Source organism: Phalacrocorax aristotelis, chromosome 6 (assembly GCF_949628215.1).
Source record: "Phalacrocorax aristotelis chromosome 6, bGulAri2.1, whole genome shotgun sequence".
NCBI lineage: Eukaryota > Metazoa > Chordata > Aves > Suliformes > Phalacrocoracidae > Phalacrocorax > Phalacrocorax aristotelis.
Genome location: NC_134281.1, coordinates 17589012 through 17604379, shown reverse-complemented (window position 1 = coordinate 17604379; position 15368 = coordinate 17589012). Strand labels below are relative to the sequence as shown.

At 65.4% G+C, this 15368-nt stretch overlaps 3 protein-coding genes and 1 long non-coding RNA gene across 4 annotated transcripts in view; all 4 read left to right on the top strand.

The window, feature by feature from the left end:
• The first annotated feature begins 3093 nt into the window (after positions 1 to 3093).
• On the top strand, positions 3094 to 3677 carry LOC142058339 (uncharacterized). Its single transcript, XR_012660919.1, has 3 exons — positions 3094 to 3196; positions 3285 to 3422; positions 3615 to 3677. It is a non-coding gene; the product is annotated as an uncharacterized LOC142058339 (long non-coding RNA).
• Positions 3678 to 3707: 30 nt separating this feature from the next.
• Positions 3708 to 5528, top strand: LOC142058286 (maestro heat-like repeat-containing protein family member 1). Its single transcript, XM_075095446.1, has 4 exons — positions 3708 to 3729; positions 3997 to 4134; positions 4749 to 4925; positions 5355 to 5528. Exons 1-4 carry the CDS (start codon positions 3712 to 3714, stop codon positions 5526 to 5528), a joined length of 507 nt encoding a protein of 168 aa, XP_074951547.1. The 5' UTR covers positions 3708 to 3711.
• Positions 5529 to 8482: 2954 nt separating this feature from the next.
• On the top strand, positions 8483 to 12513 carry LOC142058659 (U3 small nucleolar RNA-interacting protein 2-like). The gene is made up of 15 exons (XM_075096234.1): positions 8483 to 8580; positions 8708 to 8790; positions 8859 to 8977; positions 9071 to 9150; positions 9266 to 9307; positions 9552 to 9678; positions 9900 to 10024; positions 10278 to 10370; positions 10471 to 10571; positions 10678 to 10812; positions 11411 to 11473; positions 11549 to 11694; positions 11809 to 11888; positions 12010 to 12083; positions 12177 to 12513. The coding sequence occupies exons 1-15, from the start codon at positions 8509 to 8511 to the stop codon at positions 12280 to 12282; spliced, it is 1446 nt and encodes a 481-aa protein (XP_074952335.1). The 5' UTR covers positions 8483 to 8508; the 3' UTR covers positions 12283 to 12513.
• Positions 12514 to 13631: 1118 nt separating this feature from the next.
• The window catches only part of LOC142058285 (uncharacterized), a 5601-nt gene continuing 3864 nt past the window's right edge, over positions 13632 to 15368 (top strand). The window contains exons 1-6 of the mRNA XM_075095445.1: positions 13632 to 13659; positions 14000 to 14109; positions 14274 to 14396; positions 14746 to 14825; positions 15066 to 15183; positions 15318 to 15353. Coding sequence (XP_074951546.1) covers positions 13632 to 13659; positions 14000 to 14109; positions 14274 to 14396; positions 14746 to 14825; positions 15066 to 15183; positions 15318 to 15353 — 495 coding nt within the window. The remainder of the gene's footprint in view (positions 13660 to 13999; positions 14110 to 14273; positions 14397 to 14745; positions 14826 to 15065; positions 15184 to 15317; positions 15354 to 15368) is intronic.

The following is a 15368-nucleotide window of genomic DNA, read 5'->3' as shown; positions in this document are numbered from 1 at the left end:
TGTCAGTGTCACGGGGATCAGCCCAGGTCTCCAACCCTGGGGTCTGTCTCCTCCTTGCTGTGTCTGAAGAGCACCTCTCTGTCCCCACAGCAAGGCGGGGCTGCTTCTGCAGGAGATGAGCAGTAGACTCCTCCATATCTGCTTCTGCAGCATCTTCCACCTCCCTCCGCAGGACACCCAGGGCCCTGAGGCTTCTCTCTACTCCGAGGTATGCCACGGGGTGAGCCACGGGGAGCTCCCCCACCCCGAGGCCCCTTCCTGGGCACCGCAGGGTGCAGCCATGCCCACCCCCCACCCCACCCAGGCTTCTAGGGCTGCCCCAAGACTCTGTCCCCCTCACAGACCCTGGCCACGATGGACAGCATGCTGCAGGTGCTGGTAAGCAGCGCCGGTGCCCTCGGCATCCTGGAGCTGCAGAACATCTTGCAGGTCTGGCCTTGGCACAGGGTCCCCACAAGCATTGACCCATGGCTTGAGTGGTGCCCCGCCCCTCCCCAATCAGTGCCTGGTGCAAGGAGGGGGACAAAGATGTTCCTCCTTCCCTGCGCTGCCTCCCCACCAGCCCCCTGCCTCCTGGCTGCTGCCAGAGCTCCTTTTGCTCCTGCCCCAGCCCACCCCGCTCCTGCAGCCCTGCCTGCTGTTCGTCCTGCCCAACACTCCCTCACAGATGGATCTGCCTGTCTGGCAAGGGGAGCCCAGCCCTGGGACTTTCCCCCGGGCCACATCCTAGAGCCTCCACCACAGGTCCCCAGGGAGGTGGTCACCCCAAAGTCTTGGGTTCCTTGGGTGGGGGGTGGAGGGACCTTTTTTTGGGTGGGGAGCGAGTGAGTGGAAGGCAGCAGAGGCAGCGGCAGGAGTGGGATGCGGTGGCCTGCCTGGCTGCAGCAGGTTGCTTCGAGGGGCAAGAAGGGCACGTGCCCTGGGCCCAGGCCCTGCCCCGGCGCAAGCCTGGCCATGCCGTGCTGTGCCATGCCACCTCCCTGGCAGATCAGCAGCTTTTCTCCTCCCAGCTCCTGCTGCCCTTCACCGATTCCAAGCTGGCAGCAGTGCAGGAGAGGGCTGTGGCACGGATTGCCAGGCTGGCCAACTTCATCGCCACCGAACCCCTGCTGCAGGTACCGAGCTCCCAGTCTGGGCAGCCCCAGACCCCCATCGCTATGCTCCTGAACCTGGTCCCCTGCGGTGGGCTGCTGCCTGGCTGCTCTGGGAGCAGCTGGGGCTCACCTTGTGCCTAGGCTCACCTCGTACCCACACTGCCTCTCTTCCTCCAGGTCTGCCCCTGCTTCGCACAAGCTGTAGTCCTCAGGCATCAGTGCTCCAAGACACATCGGTTTGTGATGCTGGGGAGGCTGGTTGGGCACCTCACCCTCTGCTGCACCTGTAAGGACAAGGCGACCCGCCGCGAAGCTGCAAAAGCTCTCCGTCACCTGCATGCCTTCATCCTGCAGCAGAGAAGTAAGAGCAGCTGTGATGGGCTGGGTGCCCCCAGGCACGGGCAGCCAGGGACCACCCTCCTTGGTGAGAGAAAGCCTGATCCAGCCTGCCTGCCTGCAGTCTAAAGAGCCATTTCCCCTTGCCCCTGTTCGCAATAGCCCCAGACCCTCCCTGGGTATCTCCTCCCCAGACCTGCCTGGGTGCCCTCTTTCTTTACTAGTGACTTTTCTGCCTAAAGCTCTCAGACTGCACCTCCAGCTCTGCACCCTCTCTCTGAGCACCCTGGTTTTCGTCCTCCCCAGGCAGGTGGCCCTGGCTGCATGACACAGGGCAGCTGCAGCTCTGGGAGGACGGGCAGATCTCGCAAAAAAGCAGCGCTAACGAAATCTTTTCGGTAAGAAGTGCCTTCGGCTCCTGCCTGGGGTGGTCAGCATGAGTGAAGGGACACCTGATGCGTGGGGATGATGTGGGCTCACGCTGTTCCTGAGCGGAGGCTAGGCAAAAGCCCGCAGCAAGCTCCGCTTCCCCACAGAACCCTGACCCCCACCATCGGTCTCCTCCCCAGCGCAGCCTGGCTCTGCATCCCACTCTCACTGCACAGCCAAGATGCTCTGTGTGATGCTCTAGGTGACAAACCTCCCCTCCTCTCCTTCATCGCACAGATGTTCAAGTACCACCTCCAGCCCTCTGACCAGGTAGACATCATCCTCATGGCCATCAAGAGCTTGAGAGCCCCAAGCGCCTACAGCATCAGGGTGGCTGCCCACATGGTGGAAGTCCTTGTGGCAGACCCTGCCTTCCCAATGGGACAGATGAGTAGCCCGTGGGTGGCACAGCCAACACTCGGGCCCACCAGAGGATCGTTCCTCCCTGGGCCCTGTGCCTGACCAGCACTGATGCCATCTCAAGCCAGCGTACTGCAGCAGGAATGCAAAGCGGCTCCCAGTGGGAGCTGGGTAAACAGCTGCGCTCACCCCGCTGACACCCCCACTCCCTTCTGTGTCTGTCGTCCAGGTGCTGAACATCGTGTGGGCCATCTACAGAAACCTGCCCTTCATCAGGGCGGTGGTAGCCCTCAACAGCCTGGAGAGGGCCCTGCTGGTGCTGATGCACAAACAGCCCAGCATGGTGGTGGCCAGCCTGTTGCAGTGCTCCCCAACATGTACCTGGTACGGGGCCCACCAGCCTTTGGGGGTCCTCTCACTCCGGGAGAGGGGCCCTAAGACCCTCCCGAGGGACTTCAGCCTGGCCATCCTCCGGGGTGTCCCTGCTGACAGAGCCCCGGGTCCCCGCAGTGTTGCGATGCGCATGTGGAAGGTGACGCTCTCCAAGCCCCAGGTTGCGGAGAAGGTGCTGCAGGAGCTGCTCAGCAGGCTGATGAACCAGTTGCCGTGCAAGACCTCCACCTCTACTGGGGACAACCCCCGCGTCCTCTCCCTGGCTGTGAGTTAATGGATGAGGCTTCACCGACCTCTGGGGCTGCTCTCGGCTGTCCAGGGCCTCCACTCTCCTTCCCTGCCCATCCCAAGCCTTGACGTCCCCAGGGGCGTAAGGACGTCTCAGTGTCTAGCTGTCTTCTGCAGGCAGCCAGGACGGTAAGCGAGATCCTCCTGCAGCGCATCTGCCTGCGGGAGGTGGAGGCAATTTTCCCCCAGCTTTTCCTGGCACTGCTTTTCCAAGTGTCATTCACCACGGAGTTGACGGTGCAGGAGGTGCACATCTTTTGGAGGGAGCACCAAGAGGATCTGCTCGGTCCCATCAGGTGCTCCATCCCTGTCCTCTCATCCCTGCCAGCTACCTGGAGCCAAGGCAGGGGTGCCAGTGGGAGCTGAGCATTTCTCTTTGTGCAGGTCTGTGGTGCAGTCCATGAGAGTGCTGCTCTGCAGCATGGGCTTTGAGAGCCAGGCGCTGGCCATTGAGGCGCAGGGTGGCTGGGATGCCCTGCTCAGCAGCCAGACCCACCTCATGGGAGTCCGCATTGTGGCCAGGTGAGAGGCCCTTCTCCCTTGCTCCTCGGGGACCATCACCCCATGTCACCCCCTCCCTTGGGGGCACAGATGGCAGAGGGCTCCCGTTGCTCAAAGAAAGCGCTGCAGGTGGGTGATGCCCAGAGTGGTGCAAACCCCAAAGATATGTGTCTGCCTGGCTCAGGCCTGATGGTGCCTCCTTCCCCCTGCCAGGGAGATGATGAAGACCCCAAGACCCCTGCTCTCCACCATCTTCTGCCATCTGGCAGAACTCCTCAGTGTGGAGGAGCCCACCTGGGGGATGATCGCCATGGTCTTCCTCGTTGAGGTGAGCCTGACGGCACTGTTCCAAGCTCTCTCCGATGCTCAGCTCTCCCATGCCAGCTGCTGTGGGGGGAGCTGGGGCAGCAGATGGGCTCTGGTTGTCGCCGTGGAGGAGCAGGCGAGCAACCAGTGTGGTGGAGTGTGGGGCACAGGGCTTCTCCACAGTCCCTGCTGCCTGTGCCTGGGCTTGGTCGTGACCCAGCATCCTTGCCCTGAGGTAGTGGTTGGAGGCAGCACCACACCTCACCAGCTCCCGCTGTGCGTGTTTCAGATGTTGGGCTGCACCAGCCTCAGTGAAGAGCTGGACCGTGCCCTGGAAATCTTCCCCATGTATCTGCAGAGCCAGTGCCTGGGGATGCCCAGCCTGGTGCTCAGGGGCCTCCTCAGGCTCAGTGAGAGGCCCGACACGGTGAGTAGGGGGCAGCAGGGACAGCCGGGACAGCAGCCCAGGGTGGAGCAGTGGGTGACGGGTAACGTGGTGGCTCGGGCTTTTCTGGGCACAGGGAGCCGTGCCGGCTGCTGCCAGCTCTCCTGCCTGCCCTGCCCTCTGCCCCATGACTGTGCCGTGCAAGGAGAGAGGCAGTAGTGCCGAGGGGAAGGGGCTTCTGCTGCCAGCACATCCTGGCAGGGGTGCTGGTGGCCGAGTGACCAGCCCGAGCGTGGGGTCTGCAGAGCCTGACCGTGGGGTGCTGAGCCCCGGGGTGAAACGCAGCAGCTGCGGCAGGGGCTGCTGGCAGCTCGGGCAGCTTTCCAGGCAGCGCCAGTTGCCCACCAGCCTACCCAGGGGGTCTGGTGGAGAAGGGGGTAGCCAAGGGGCTGGCAAGGAGCCAGAGCTGTCTGTCCTCACCCTCTGCGCCCTGCTCTTCTCACGGCCATGGCGGTAAGCCCTGTCTGCCAGGACCTTGCCCTTGTGACCTGCACTGCCTGCTGAGAAGCTAGTGGGAGGCCAGTCTGCGCGGAGAGGGTTTTCACCCCTCTGGTAGGTCGCTCCTTTACAAAAAGGAGATGGTGTGTCTCCAACAGGCAAGGAAAACCCTCGTCCTGCTGCCGTATGTCATGGAGCAGCTGCAGGGTGCTGACAGTGATGCCAGCGCCATCGCCCTGTCCCTGCTCAGCAACCTGCTCCGGCTGCTGGAGGGGAAGACGCTCAGCCTGACTGCCCTGGCGCTGGCTGAGAAGCTCCAGCCGCTCTTCAGCGACGTAAGGCTGGGGGAGAGACCCGTGCCCCTCTCAACAGGCACCTCCATTCATGCCTCCCGTGCTCTGCAGGGGGATGCTTTGCCCCGCAGCCCCCAGACCCCATCGCTGCCCTTGGCAGCTCTGTGCTGTGTCCCAAACCCCCACGGGGACCCACCCTGGCTCAGCCTCCCTGTCGTGGCAGAGACGAGGATTGCAGGACGTTGGCAGACGTGCTGAGCCCCACCGATGCACACCCTGCCCTGGCAGCATCCTCCAGCCCTCCGCAGGGTCTCCTTCTCCAACCCCCAGCCCCAGGGACCCTAGCCTCCCTGGGCAGACCTTCTCTATGCCACAGCTTGCTCCCTTTTGGAGCAGGGCTGCCTGCAGCTGTTTTGGGCCCCTTGCTTGCCATAGGCTTGAGACTGAGGTCCTCTTCCTCTCCTGCACCAGGAGTCGAGCACTGTGCGGGAGCTCTCCATCTGGCTCTTCCGAAACACAATGGGGGTTGTGGTGGATGCCAAAAAGAAGAAGATGAAGGAGGTGGTGTGGGGCAGCCTGCTGCCACTGCTCTTTCACCTGCACGACGAGGACAAGAATGTGGCCAAGGTGGTACTCCCAACCTGACCTGTTCTTTGGGCAGGGCGGTGCTGGACCCTTTAAAAGTGTGTCGCCATGAGGTCTAGCTCGCTGGGTCCCTAGCACCAGGCACAGCCCACCTCCCTGCCCGCTGCTGCCTTTCTCCTCCTGCTCCCCGGGTGGATGGGGAATTAGGTCCCTTTCCCACCCAGCTCCCTCCGCACAACCCCTGGCGTGAGTCCCTGCAGCCCCAGAGACGGCGCTGTGGCTCTGCAGCAGCCTGGGGTCACCAAGGCCAAAACACTAGAGCCTGACAGGCTTCCACCCAGAGAGGGTGGCTGCCCTTATATTCCCCCAGGGTGCTGAACCCGGTGGCAGCATCAGTCCCCAGCTGGTGCGTCTTCCCTGCACGGGCAGGGCAGGCTCTGAGCCCTCCAAAGAGGGGGGACACAGGGTCTTGTGTCCCTGGCGGTGGTGGTGGCATCTCTGCTACTCACCAGGCCTCCCAGGAAACCCTCAGCAGTGCTGGACAGTTCCTGAAGTGGCGGCAGCTGGCCCAGCTGGGCGAGACCGTGCAGGCATGGAGGATCAGCGAGTGCCTGGTACGCACAGCCCCAGCGCCCCCAGGTTGCGCCCTGGGTGAGCCCTGCCCCATGCCCAGCATGGGGGACGGGGAGGCCTGTGCCCCCATGGCGGTACGCACCCTCCTGGAGCAGGCTCTGCCCCAGGCTGTCCTCTCCCCCGGAGTCCCAAAGGGCACCCTGCCAGCAGGACGGCACCCCAGTGTCCCTGGGGAGCCCTCTGCTCCCTCCGAACCCCGATGCCACACGGCAGGGAGCTGGGAATGTCCTGCTGGGGGGAAGGAGGGTGGCCCTGGGCGAGGGGGGAGGGCCCGATTGGGGGGCAGCTCTGCGCCAACCGTGCACCCTTCTCCTCCCTCCAGCTGGCCAGGAACAGGAGCAGGGCCAAGGAATACCTGCGCCAGAGCCAGTCCTACCTGCGGAGCCCGCAGGAGCCCCTGCGGCGGGAAGCTGTCAGGTTCATTGGTGAGCCACGAGCCCCATGGTCCCTCCCTCCTTCTCCCAGGGTCCCTGTGGCCCAGCGCAGGACCTGTGGGCACTCCTTCTGCCCGTCCCACCCCTGGCTGTGCAGGCGGGGCTGGCAGGAGGCTCATCCATCCCCTCCCCGATGCTGCAGCCCAGGGTCAGCCCTCCCCGGGGAGCTGTGCTGGCCAGGTGGGCTGGGTGGAGGGTTCTCCAATGGGCAGTGGGGTCCCCAACAGGCAGCAGGGTCCCCAACGGGCTGCATCCCCTCAGGGCTCATCGGACGGCAGGTGGATGGGCACGAGGAGTTGCAGTACATCAGAGAGGGTGAGTGAGGGCAGTGGGGAGGAGGAAGGACCCCGGCACGGAGCTCCCCCCTGGGAGAGGGGGGCTCTACTCCCAGCGTGTGCGTGTCTCCGGGGAGGGGGCTGTTTCTGGAGGGGCACATTCCTGACCGGCAGCACCCAGCTGAGCCTCCCGCCCCCCGGCTCCCTCCTGGCCCTGGAATCACAGGGCACAACGTGCCCTGCCTGGAGGGGACACAGGGCTGTCACCTCACCTCTGCTGCTTTGTCCCCGCAGTCCTTCAAGATGCAGGGAGAGACACGAGTCTCCTGGTCTCCTCCCTGGCAACACAGGCGCTCCTCATCCTCAGCTTGAGGAAGGCTGAGTCGAGGTTTAACCTGCAACGGCTGAGCTTCCGGCTGCTGAGGGCATGGACGAGGTGGCACTCGGCCCCCAGCAAGGACTCTGCTCAGGCGGAGACAAAGCAGCAGCCCCAGCCCTAGGGTGCTCTGCAGCTTGGGGTATCTCCTCTTCCCAAAGTCTAACAGGAGAGAAGAGACCTCAGCCCCAGAGGAGCTGGCGTCCTCTGGAGAGCAGCAGGACAGCCGCTTTTTCCCGTGGTGCAGGGCATCACCTGCCCACACGCTTTGTCTTTGCCACGAAGCACCAGCTGCTGGGCTGGGCTGGGCTGCAAAACAGAGGGAAGGAGAAGCCGGAGCCGGAGCCGGAGCCAGAGCCGAGGATGAAGTTGAGGCTGAAGCCTTCCCTCCCAACCCCAGGGCCACGCCAGGGTGAATCACTTTTTCTGCCTCCCACCGTCTGAGGAGCCTGCGCTGCCTGGGGCCGACGTGGCCGAGTGCGGGAGCTACAAAGCCACCAACGCTCTGACTCTGGCAGCTTTGTCCCCTCCGTGTCCCCAGCAGGAAGGGCAGCTCTGCCTCCTGCCCATGCCACCCATCCCCACCGGCCCTGCGCCCGTTCCCACCCAGGGACGTTGGAAGTCCCAAGAGGAATGGTAAGAGGTCACTAAGCGAAACCAAGCCCTCTGGGGAGCCGTCGCCTTTGAGCAATCTCCAAAAGGGAGACCACCCGCCAGCAGTCAGCAGCCCTTCCAGGATGCTCTGGGTACGCGTGGTGACACTCTTTGGCTGCTTATCCTTGAGGAAGCGAGCCTGTTGCCTAACTTGGAGCAGCCGAAGGGTGCTCCCGCTGCCCTTCCACGCCTCCCCAGGTGCCAGAGACAAGACACTAAAGGCGCAAAATAAAGCTTCCGAACAAAAGCCGGTTTTAGCGCTTTAGAGCATCGCCGGGACAGGCCGTCCCACCACTACCCCCGGCGACAGCCAAGGCCGGGGTCCTTGGGAGCCCGCAAAGGCCGTGCTACGGGACCAGAAGCCAGGCAGCACCAGGGGGCGTGTCGTTGCGCCGAGAGGCCGGGGCCAGCAGCACCGGGGGCGGGGCAAGCCGCTGAGGGGGCGTGGCTGTCAGCACCAGGGGGCGGGCCGTGTCGCCGAGGGGGCAGGCCCAGCAGCACCGGGGGGCGCGGCGGAGTCGTCACTACTCGAGTGACAGCGCGGCCCGCCGATAGGAAGCGGGGGCGGGGCCGCAGGCGCGGCGGGAGGGGGACCTAGTCAGCTGCAGCCAATAGGCGCGGGGCGCGCCCCTGCAGCCGGCGGGGCGGGCAGCACGTGGAGCGGCAGCATGGCGGCGGCGGGCAGCTGTAGGGCCAAAGCCCCACGCGGGGTGGCGGGATGGCGGCGGCCGCGGGCGGCGGTGAGGGCCGGGCCGGGCGGGGCGGAGGGGGCTGCGGAGTGACTGTCCCTGCGAGGTCGCTCTGGTCGGTGTCCGTGTCCCGTCCCGTCCGATTCCATCCCTGGAGTCACCCTGGTTCGGTCCTCAGGTCCTGGGCGCCGAGAGGAGGTCGCGGGCGGCGGCCGTCCGGCCCGTCGACGAGGAGGTGTCCAGCGACTCCGAGCCGGAGAGGTACAAGCCGCGCCGCGGGGGGAAGCCGGTGCCGGTGCCGGTGCCGGTGCTCACGCCTGTCCCCGCAGCCCGTCGTTGGGACGGCGGCGGCGGCGGGAGGCGGCGGTAGAGGAGGAGGTGGAGGAGACGCCGCAGGAGAAGAAGCTGCGCCTGGCCAAGCTGTACCTGGAGGAGCTCCGCCAGCACGGTGAGTGCCGCCCGGTGCCGGTACCCCGGTGGGGCAGAGGGGCGTGCAGCCCTCGGTGCTGAGCCCGGCCCTCACGCCCCGCGTCCGCCACAGAGGAGGAGCGGGCGGCGGCAGAGGAGGAGGAGGAGACGCATCCGGCGGATCTCATCGGCGACCGGCTGAAGGAGGACGTGGTGAGCAGCGGGGCGGGCGCGTCCCCCCAGTCCCGGCAGCGGCGGCGGCGGCGGGCTCTGCCCTGCTCCCGCGGGGCCGGGGCCGCCTCCACTGAGCCTCCTGCTTCTTGCCCAGCTGGAGCAGAAGGGTCGGCTGCAGCGCCTGGTCGCCAAAGACGTAAGTGCCCAGCGCTGGGGGCGCCGGGGGGCTGCCAGGCTCTAAGTGCCGGCTTTGGGGGGCACTCGGGCACAGCCAGGGCCGGCACCCCGAGTTACGGTGCTGGCTCCGGGACCAGGGCCCTCCTTCTGCCCAGGGTGCCGGGGGCTGGTGCCCTGGAGGAGGGAGGGTGCTGTGCTTGGGTACTCCCATGCCGGGGGAAGGGACCGAGGGAGGCCCAGCTCACATCCCGCTCTCCCTGCAGGTGCAGCCTCCAGATCCAGCCAGCATTCGAGTGCTGCGGGGGCACCAGCTGCCCGTCACCTGCCTGGTCATCTCTCCAGATGACAGGTTCATCTTTTCGGCTTCCAAGGACGGCTCCCTCATCAAATGCAAGTGTTCCCTTGGGGCCGCGACTGGCTGTTCCCCCAGCCTGAACCCTGCAGGGAGGGACCCTGCAGCAGCAGGAGCGTGGGTGCCTGTGGAGGTGGCTGGGCCCCTGCCCCTTCCGGGGATGTGCACGTGCATCGTTTTGGGCTCTGTGGGAGGCTTGTTGGTGCTTTCCAATATGTTGGGAGGTTCCCAGGGCGTGATGGCGATGCCTTTCCCGTAGGGGAGGTGGAGAGCGGGAAGAGGCTGTGCGTGGTGCCTGGGGGGAAGAAGGGCACCGAGGAGCGGCACATGGGGCATGCATCCCACGTCCTCTGCATGGCCATCTCATCGGATGGCAAGTACCTGGTACGGGAGAGGGGGCTGGTGCTGCCACGTGTGGCGGAGGGGTGCTGGTGGGGAGTGCATCTCCTCCTGGGGTCCTGCAGAGAGCGGTATCTCGTGCCCAGGTGTACTTTGCTGGCTTCAAGCAGCCCCTACCTCCGCTGGAGCCAAGAAGGCGTCCCTGGGACCCCCCAAAGCACATGGGGTGGGAGCATAGGCTGGGATGTGTGGTGGGTCCTCGTGGGGCAGGTCTTGGGTATCCCCTGTGTTCTGCCAGGCTACGGGAGACAGGAACAAGCTGATCATGGTCTGGGACACCGCCACCTGCAAGCGCCTGCACATCTTCACTGGGCACCGCGATGCCGTCTCGGTGAGTCGGGGGCATTGGCTGCGACGCCTGCAGGGCCAGGCAGCACTGTCCTCCCCGGTGCCCCTCACCACTCCCCCTATGTCCGGCTGTCCGTCCGCAGGGCCTGTCCTTCCGGAAGGGCACGCACCAGCTGTACAGTGCCTCCCATGACCGCTGCGTCAAGGTCTGGAACGTGGCGGAGAACGCAGACATGGAGACCCTGTAAGAGCCTGGGGACACACACACCCCACTGAGCCTCCCTCACCTGGGGAAAGAAATGTGGCGGGGGGCTGTGCCTGCCGCAGCTCTTTGCCACCTCCCCCTCCAGGTTCGGGCAGCAGGATGTCATCACGGGGCTGGACAGCCTGAGCCGTGAGTGCTGTGTGACGGCGGGGGGACGGGACGGCACCGTGCGGCTCTGGAAGATCCCCGAGGAGTCACAGCTCGTGTTTTATGGGCACCAGTAGGTCTGGGGCGGGAGAGGGGGTTGTGGGCAAGTGGGTCCGGCTGGGGCAGTGGTGTGAGGGTGCCAAGCATCACCAGAAGCCTGCTGGCATACTGGAGACACTGATGTCCCAGTGAGCCCTTGTCTCCTTGTGCTGGTTTTGGCTGAGACGGGGTTAATTCTTCTCACTGTGGGGGTCAGCTACCTTTCCAGCTTCCCGCGCTCTGCCGCGTGTGGTGGTGGGCGGGGGGCAGGGCCATGGTGGGGGCAGCTGACCCCGACTGGCCAATGGCATGTTCATTCCATACCATGTGACACCATGACCAGTATTCGGCGGTTCGTTCCCCTCCCCCCTCCCTTCCCCTCCCCCGGGGCTTTGCGCCTCTCGTTGTTCTCCTTTACATTGCATTTCTGTTGTTGTTTCTTTTAATTTTAATCATTAAACTGTTCTTATCCCAACCCGCGAGCGTTACCCTTCTGATTCTTTCCCCCATCTACCGGTGGGGGAGTGAGCGAGCGACTGTGTGGGGCTGAGCTGCCGGCTAAACCACGACACTCCTAAGCAGGATCCCAAAGCACGCTTGTAACTGATGGTAGTTGCCCCTTCTCTTTGTAGGGGCTCCACTGATTTCATCCAGCTCATCAGCGAGGAGCACGTAGTGTCGGGTGCCGATGACAGGTGAGCACGGGGCCGCGACAGTGCCTGGGGCAAAGCCCCCTCCTGCAACCCCCTCATGCCTCCCCTCCCTGGTAGGTCTGTAGCCCTGTGGGGGCTGGCGAAGAAGAAGCCGCTGGCGCTGGCCCGGCAGGCGCACGGCATGCAGGACGCCCAGGGCCTGCAGCAGCCGTACTGCATCTTGGCGGTGGCTGCCCTGCGCAACAGTGACCTCCTGGCTACAGGTGTGGGGCAGCTGCTTTGGAGCAAGGGTTTGGGGGTGCAGGGGGTCTGTCCTGCCCCTGCCCCTGCCCCTGCCCCAGGTTGGGGTGCATGGCAGTCTCCTCTCTCTACCCTAGGCTCCCACAGTGCTAGTGTGAAGCTCTGGAAGTGCAGTGAGGGATTTTGGAAGCTGGAGCCCCTCTGGGCTATCCCGTTGGTATGGGTCAGGAGGTTGGGGATGCTGGAGCTGGGCTGGGGGTGTCTCTCGGCGGGTTCTCCCCTCCCTGGGCAGCAGGAGGAGGCTGCGCGAGCCTCTCGCCCTGCCCTGTCCCCTCCAGGTGGGTTTTGTCAACAGCCTCGAGTTCTCGGCAGCCGGTGACTTCCTGGTGGCCGGCCTCGGGCAGGAGCACCGGTACCGTCCCCCTTCCCCAGCGCTGGCTGGGGGCACAGCCTCCACTGCCTCGAGGGCTCGGTGGAGGGTGACCCCCATCTCTCTCATCTGCAGGCTTGGCCGGTGGTGGAGAATCAAAGAAGCCAAAAACAGCATCTGCATCATCCCCCTGAAGCGGAGGGCTACAGCCCCCAGCTCCCATGTCCCTGACAGCTCCTAGCCCGCTGGCCCCGGAGCCGCTGCACCTGGGTCATGAAACCCTTGTCCCTGGTGCTGCGCCCCATGTCCTTCGTGCAACCACCCTCCTGGGGCCGGCAGCGCTGGAGCGGGGGATGGCGCGTGGCCCCCTGACCCTGCTGGCACCCATATCATGCTGCGGCTCTGCCCTCTGTGAGGGTCTGCCCCCTTCCCTCAGCTTTGGCCAGACCCGAGCTCTGGAGGACTCTGTTTTAAATAAAAAATAAAAAAAAAAGAACAACACAAAACCCAAACCAAACCAAATCCACTTTATTCACCTAAATTACCATGTCTAATGCCCCACGGCTCCTGCCGCCCTGGCCTGCCCCGCTACCTCCTCCTGCCCGTCCCCTGGCACCGACCTGTCTGCCCACCCACCTCGGCGCTGGCCCCGCCGGGCCCGGGGGCCCCACCTCGGCTCCTACGGCGCGGCGGGGCCCTGTGCCCCGGGGAGGGGAGCGAGGAGCCCCGTCCCACCCCGCCCCCCCCGCCCGGTGCCAGCAGGTGGAACCCTCCAGGCGCGTGGCAACCAGTATGCGCGCGGCGGGGCCCTGTGCCCCGGGGAGGGGAGCGAGGAGCCCCATCCCACCCCGGCCCCCCCCGCCCGGTGCCAGCTGGTGGAACCCTCCAGGCGCGTGGCAACTAGTAAGCGGGGAACGCGGCCGCCCCCCGCAGTTGTGCGTCCCTGCGGCTGAGCGCACGGGAGGGCGTCCGGCCCCTCCGAGTGCCCAGCAGCCTTCGAGCGAGGGGAGCCCCGCGGGCCTCGTCCCGGGCCTCGTGTGTGGAAGAGAAAAGAGTCTCAGCGTGCCCGAGGGGCTGGGGGCTGCAGCCCAGCTTAGCCCAGCTGCAGGTTGGGCGGCACCAGCCCCTGGGAGCAAGGGGACAGGGTACAGAGGGGTCCCTGCGACAAGGGGGGTGCCCTGCTACAGGTAAACCCCAGCCCCGTAGCAGGAGGAGGAAGAGGGAGTCAGTCTCACACCCCCCCCGCCCGGGGCAAGGAGGGGTCCTGGGGAAGAGGGGAAGGGGGCAGTCTGTGGGTGCCCCCCGGGGGAGTGCTATTGGGGCACTTTGTGACACCCTGGATCACCCAGTGCTGTCCCCCCCAGTGTCTGGGAGGACGGTGTTAGGACAGGGTGAGAGCAAAGAGCCCCCCAAGCATGGCCACCTCTGCCCCACTGCCCCTGGCAGGGCAGCTCTGTGGGGCACAGGGTCCCCCTCACCCCTTTCCTCCGCAGGATGGCAGGGAGACCCCCTAGCAGGCCCAGGCAGGCCTGGGGGGAGAAGGAGGGTGTAGCTGCCCTGGCTCCCCACTCCGGGCCAAAGCCAAGCGAGATGTGCAAGGTCCAGCCGCTGCAGGCGGGTGAGTGTGCAGGCGCTGCGGGCAGGGGGCTGCCTGCCCGTCCCTGCCCGGTCCCGCGCTCGCGTTGCCCAGCCAGGCTGGCATCGGGGCTCCCATGGCACAGTGGCCAGGGAGCCAGCCCTGTCACGGCACCCCGGGACAGGGATCCTCCCTGCCAGCCGGTGGTAGCCTGTCCCTCACCTGGGCACGCCAGACCCCCTCCCCATGCTGCCCTCCAGCATTGCGCCCTCGCCCCTGGGGCTCACAGGGGACACCTGTGTCCCAGCCTTGAGCCAGGACTGGTGACATCCCTGGGAGCTGGGCAGAGGGCTTGGCTTTTTGTCCCCTGCTCGCCCCCCAGCCCTGCCTGCCTTCTCTCGGCCAGATCCGTGCTGCTCCACCTTGGCTCTGCCCGGGCAGAACGAGGATAACCTGGACATCATCCGAGCCTTCCTCAGGAGCAGACCAAAGGTATCCAAGGCCAATTCTATGAGGCTGCGCCCATGTCTCCTGACCAGTCTTTCTGCCCCCATCCCACGCTCGCAAGGTGCTGGGGGCTGTGCTGCCCCCCTCCCCCCCAACCTGTCTCACCCCCCTGACGCTCTCTGGCCGCCTGTCCCCTCCCTGGCTGGCAGCAAGAGGAGGAGAAGCTGAAGTTTCTGGCCTCCATCTACACCATCTGTAGCACCAGCAGCGCGGGCTCCACAACATGGGACATGCTTTACTTCTGTTTGCTGGAGGTGGTGGAGGCCATCGAGGTGAGGCAGGGGCAGTGGGCAGTGGGCAGAGCCCTGGGGGCAGGAGAGGGCTCAGCCGGGCAGTGGGGTGCATGTGAGCACTGCTCTGGGTCTCCATCCCTGGAGATGCTTGAAAGCCAGCTGCGTGGCCTGGCTGGAGCTGGGGCTTGGACCCAATGACGTTTGCAGGTCTCTCGGCCAGCCTGTGGTTCTGTGATGGGCACAGCCCTTCCCACCATGGGGCTTGGGACCACTGGGTGGGGAGGGAGTGCTGGGATGGTGGCACCTGGGCTCTGCCAGCCCCGCAGGCTTTTGATGGGCAAGGGAGACTGCCCCATCCCGATCCATCCCACCCTGCTGTGCTGCACAGGTGCTGCTGCAAGAGGAGCCCACTGACCACCTGGGTACTGTGGTGTGGCGGCAAGCCATGCTGACCATCGCCTCCATGAGGTACTTGCCGCAGCCCCCAGCTTGGCCTCCCCACTGCTGGGCAGCCCTAACGGCACCTCTCCCAGGCAGGGGCCACCCCCAGTCCTGGGTCCAAGAGGGAGGCAGACAGCAGGGCAAGGGGTGCCATAGGCTTTTCCCTCCAAATGCAAGTGTCAGTGTCACGGGGATCAGCCCAGGTCTCCAACCCTGGGGTCTGTCTCCTCCTTGCTGTGTCTGAAGAGCACCTCTCTGTCCCCACAGCAAGGCGGGGCTGCTTCTGCAGGAGATGAGCAGTAGACTCCTCCATATCTGCTTCTGCAGCATCTTCCACCTCCCTCCGCAGGACACCCAGGGCCCTGAGGCTTCTCTCTACTCCGAGGTATGCCACGGGGTGAGCCACGGGGAGCTCCCCCACCCCGAGGCCCCTTCCTGGGCACCGCAGGGTGCAGCCATGCCCACCCCCCACCCCACCCAGGCTTCTAGGGCTGCCCCAAGACTCTGTCCCCCTCACAGACCCTGGCCACGATGGACAGCATGCTGCAGGTGCTGGTAAGCAGCGCCGGT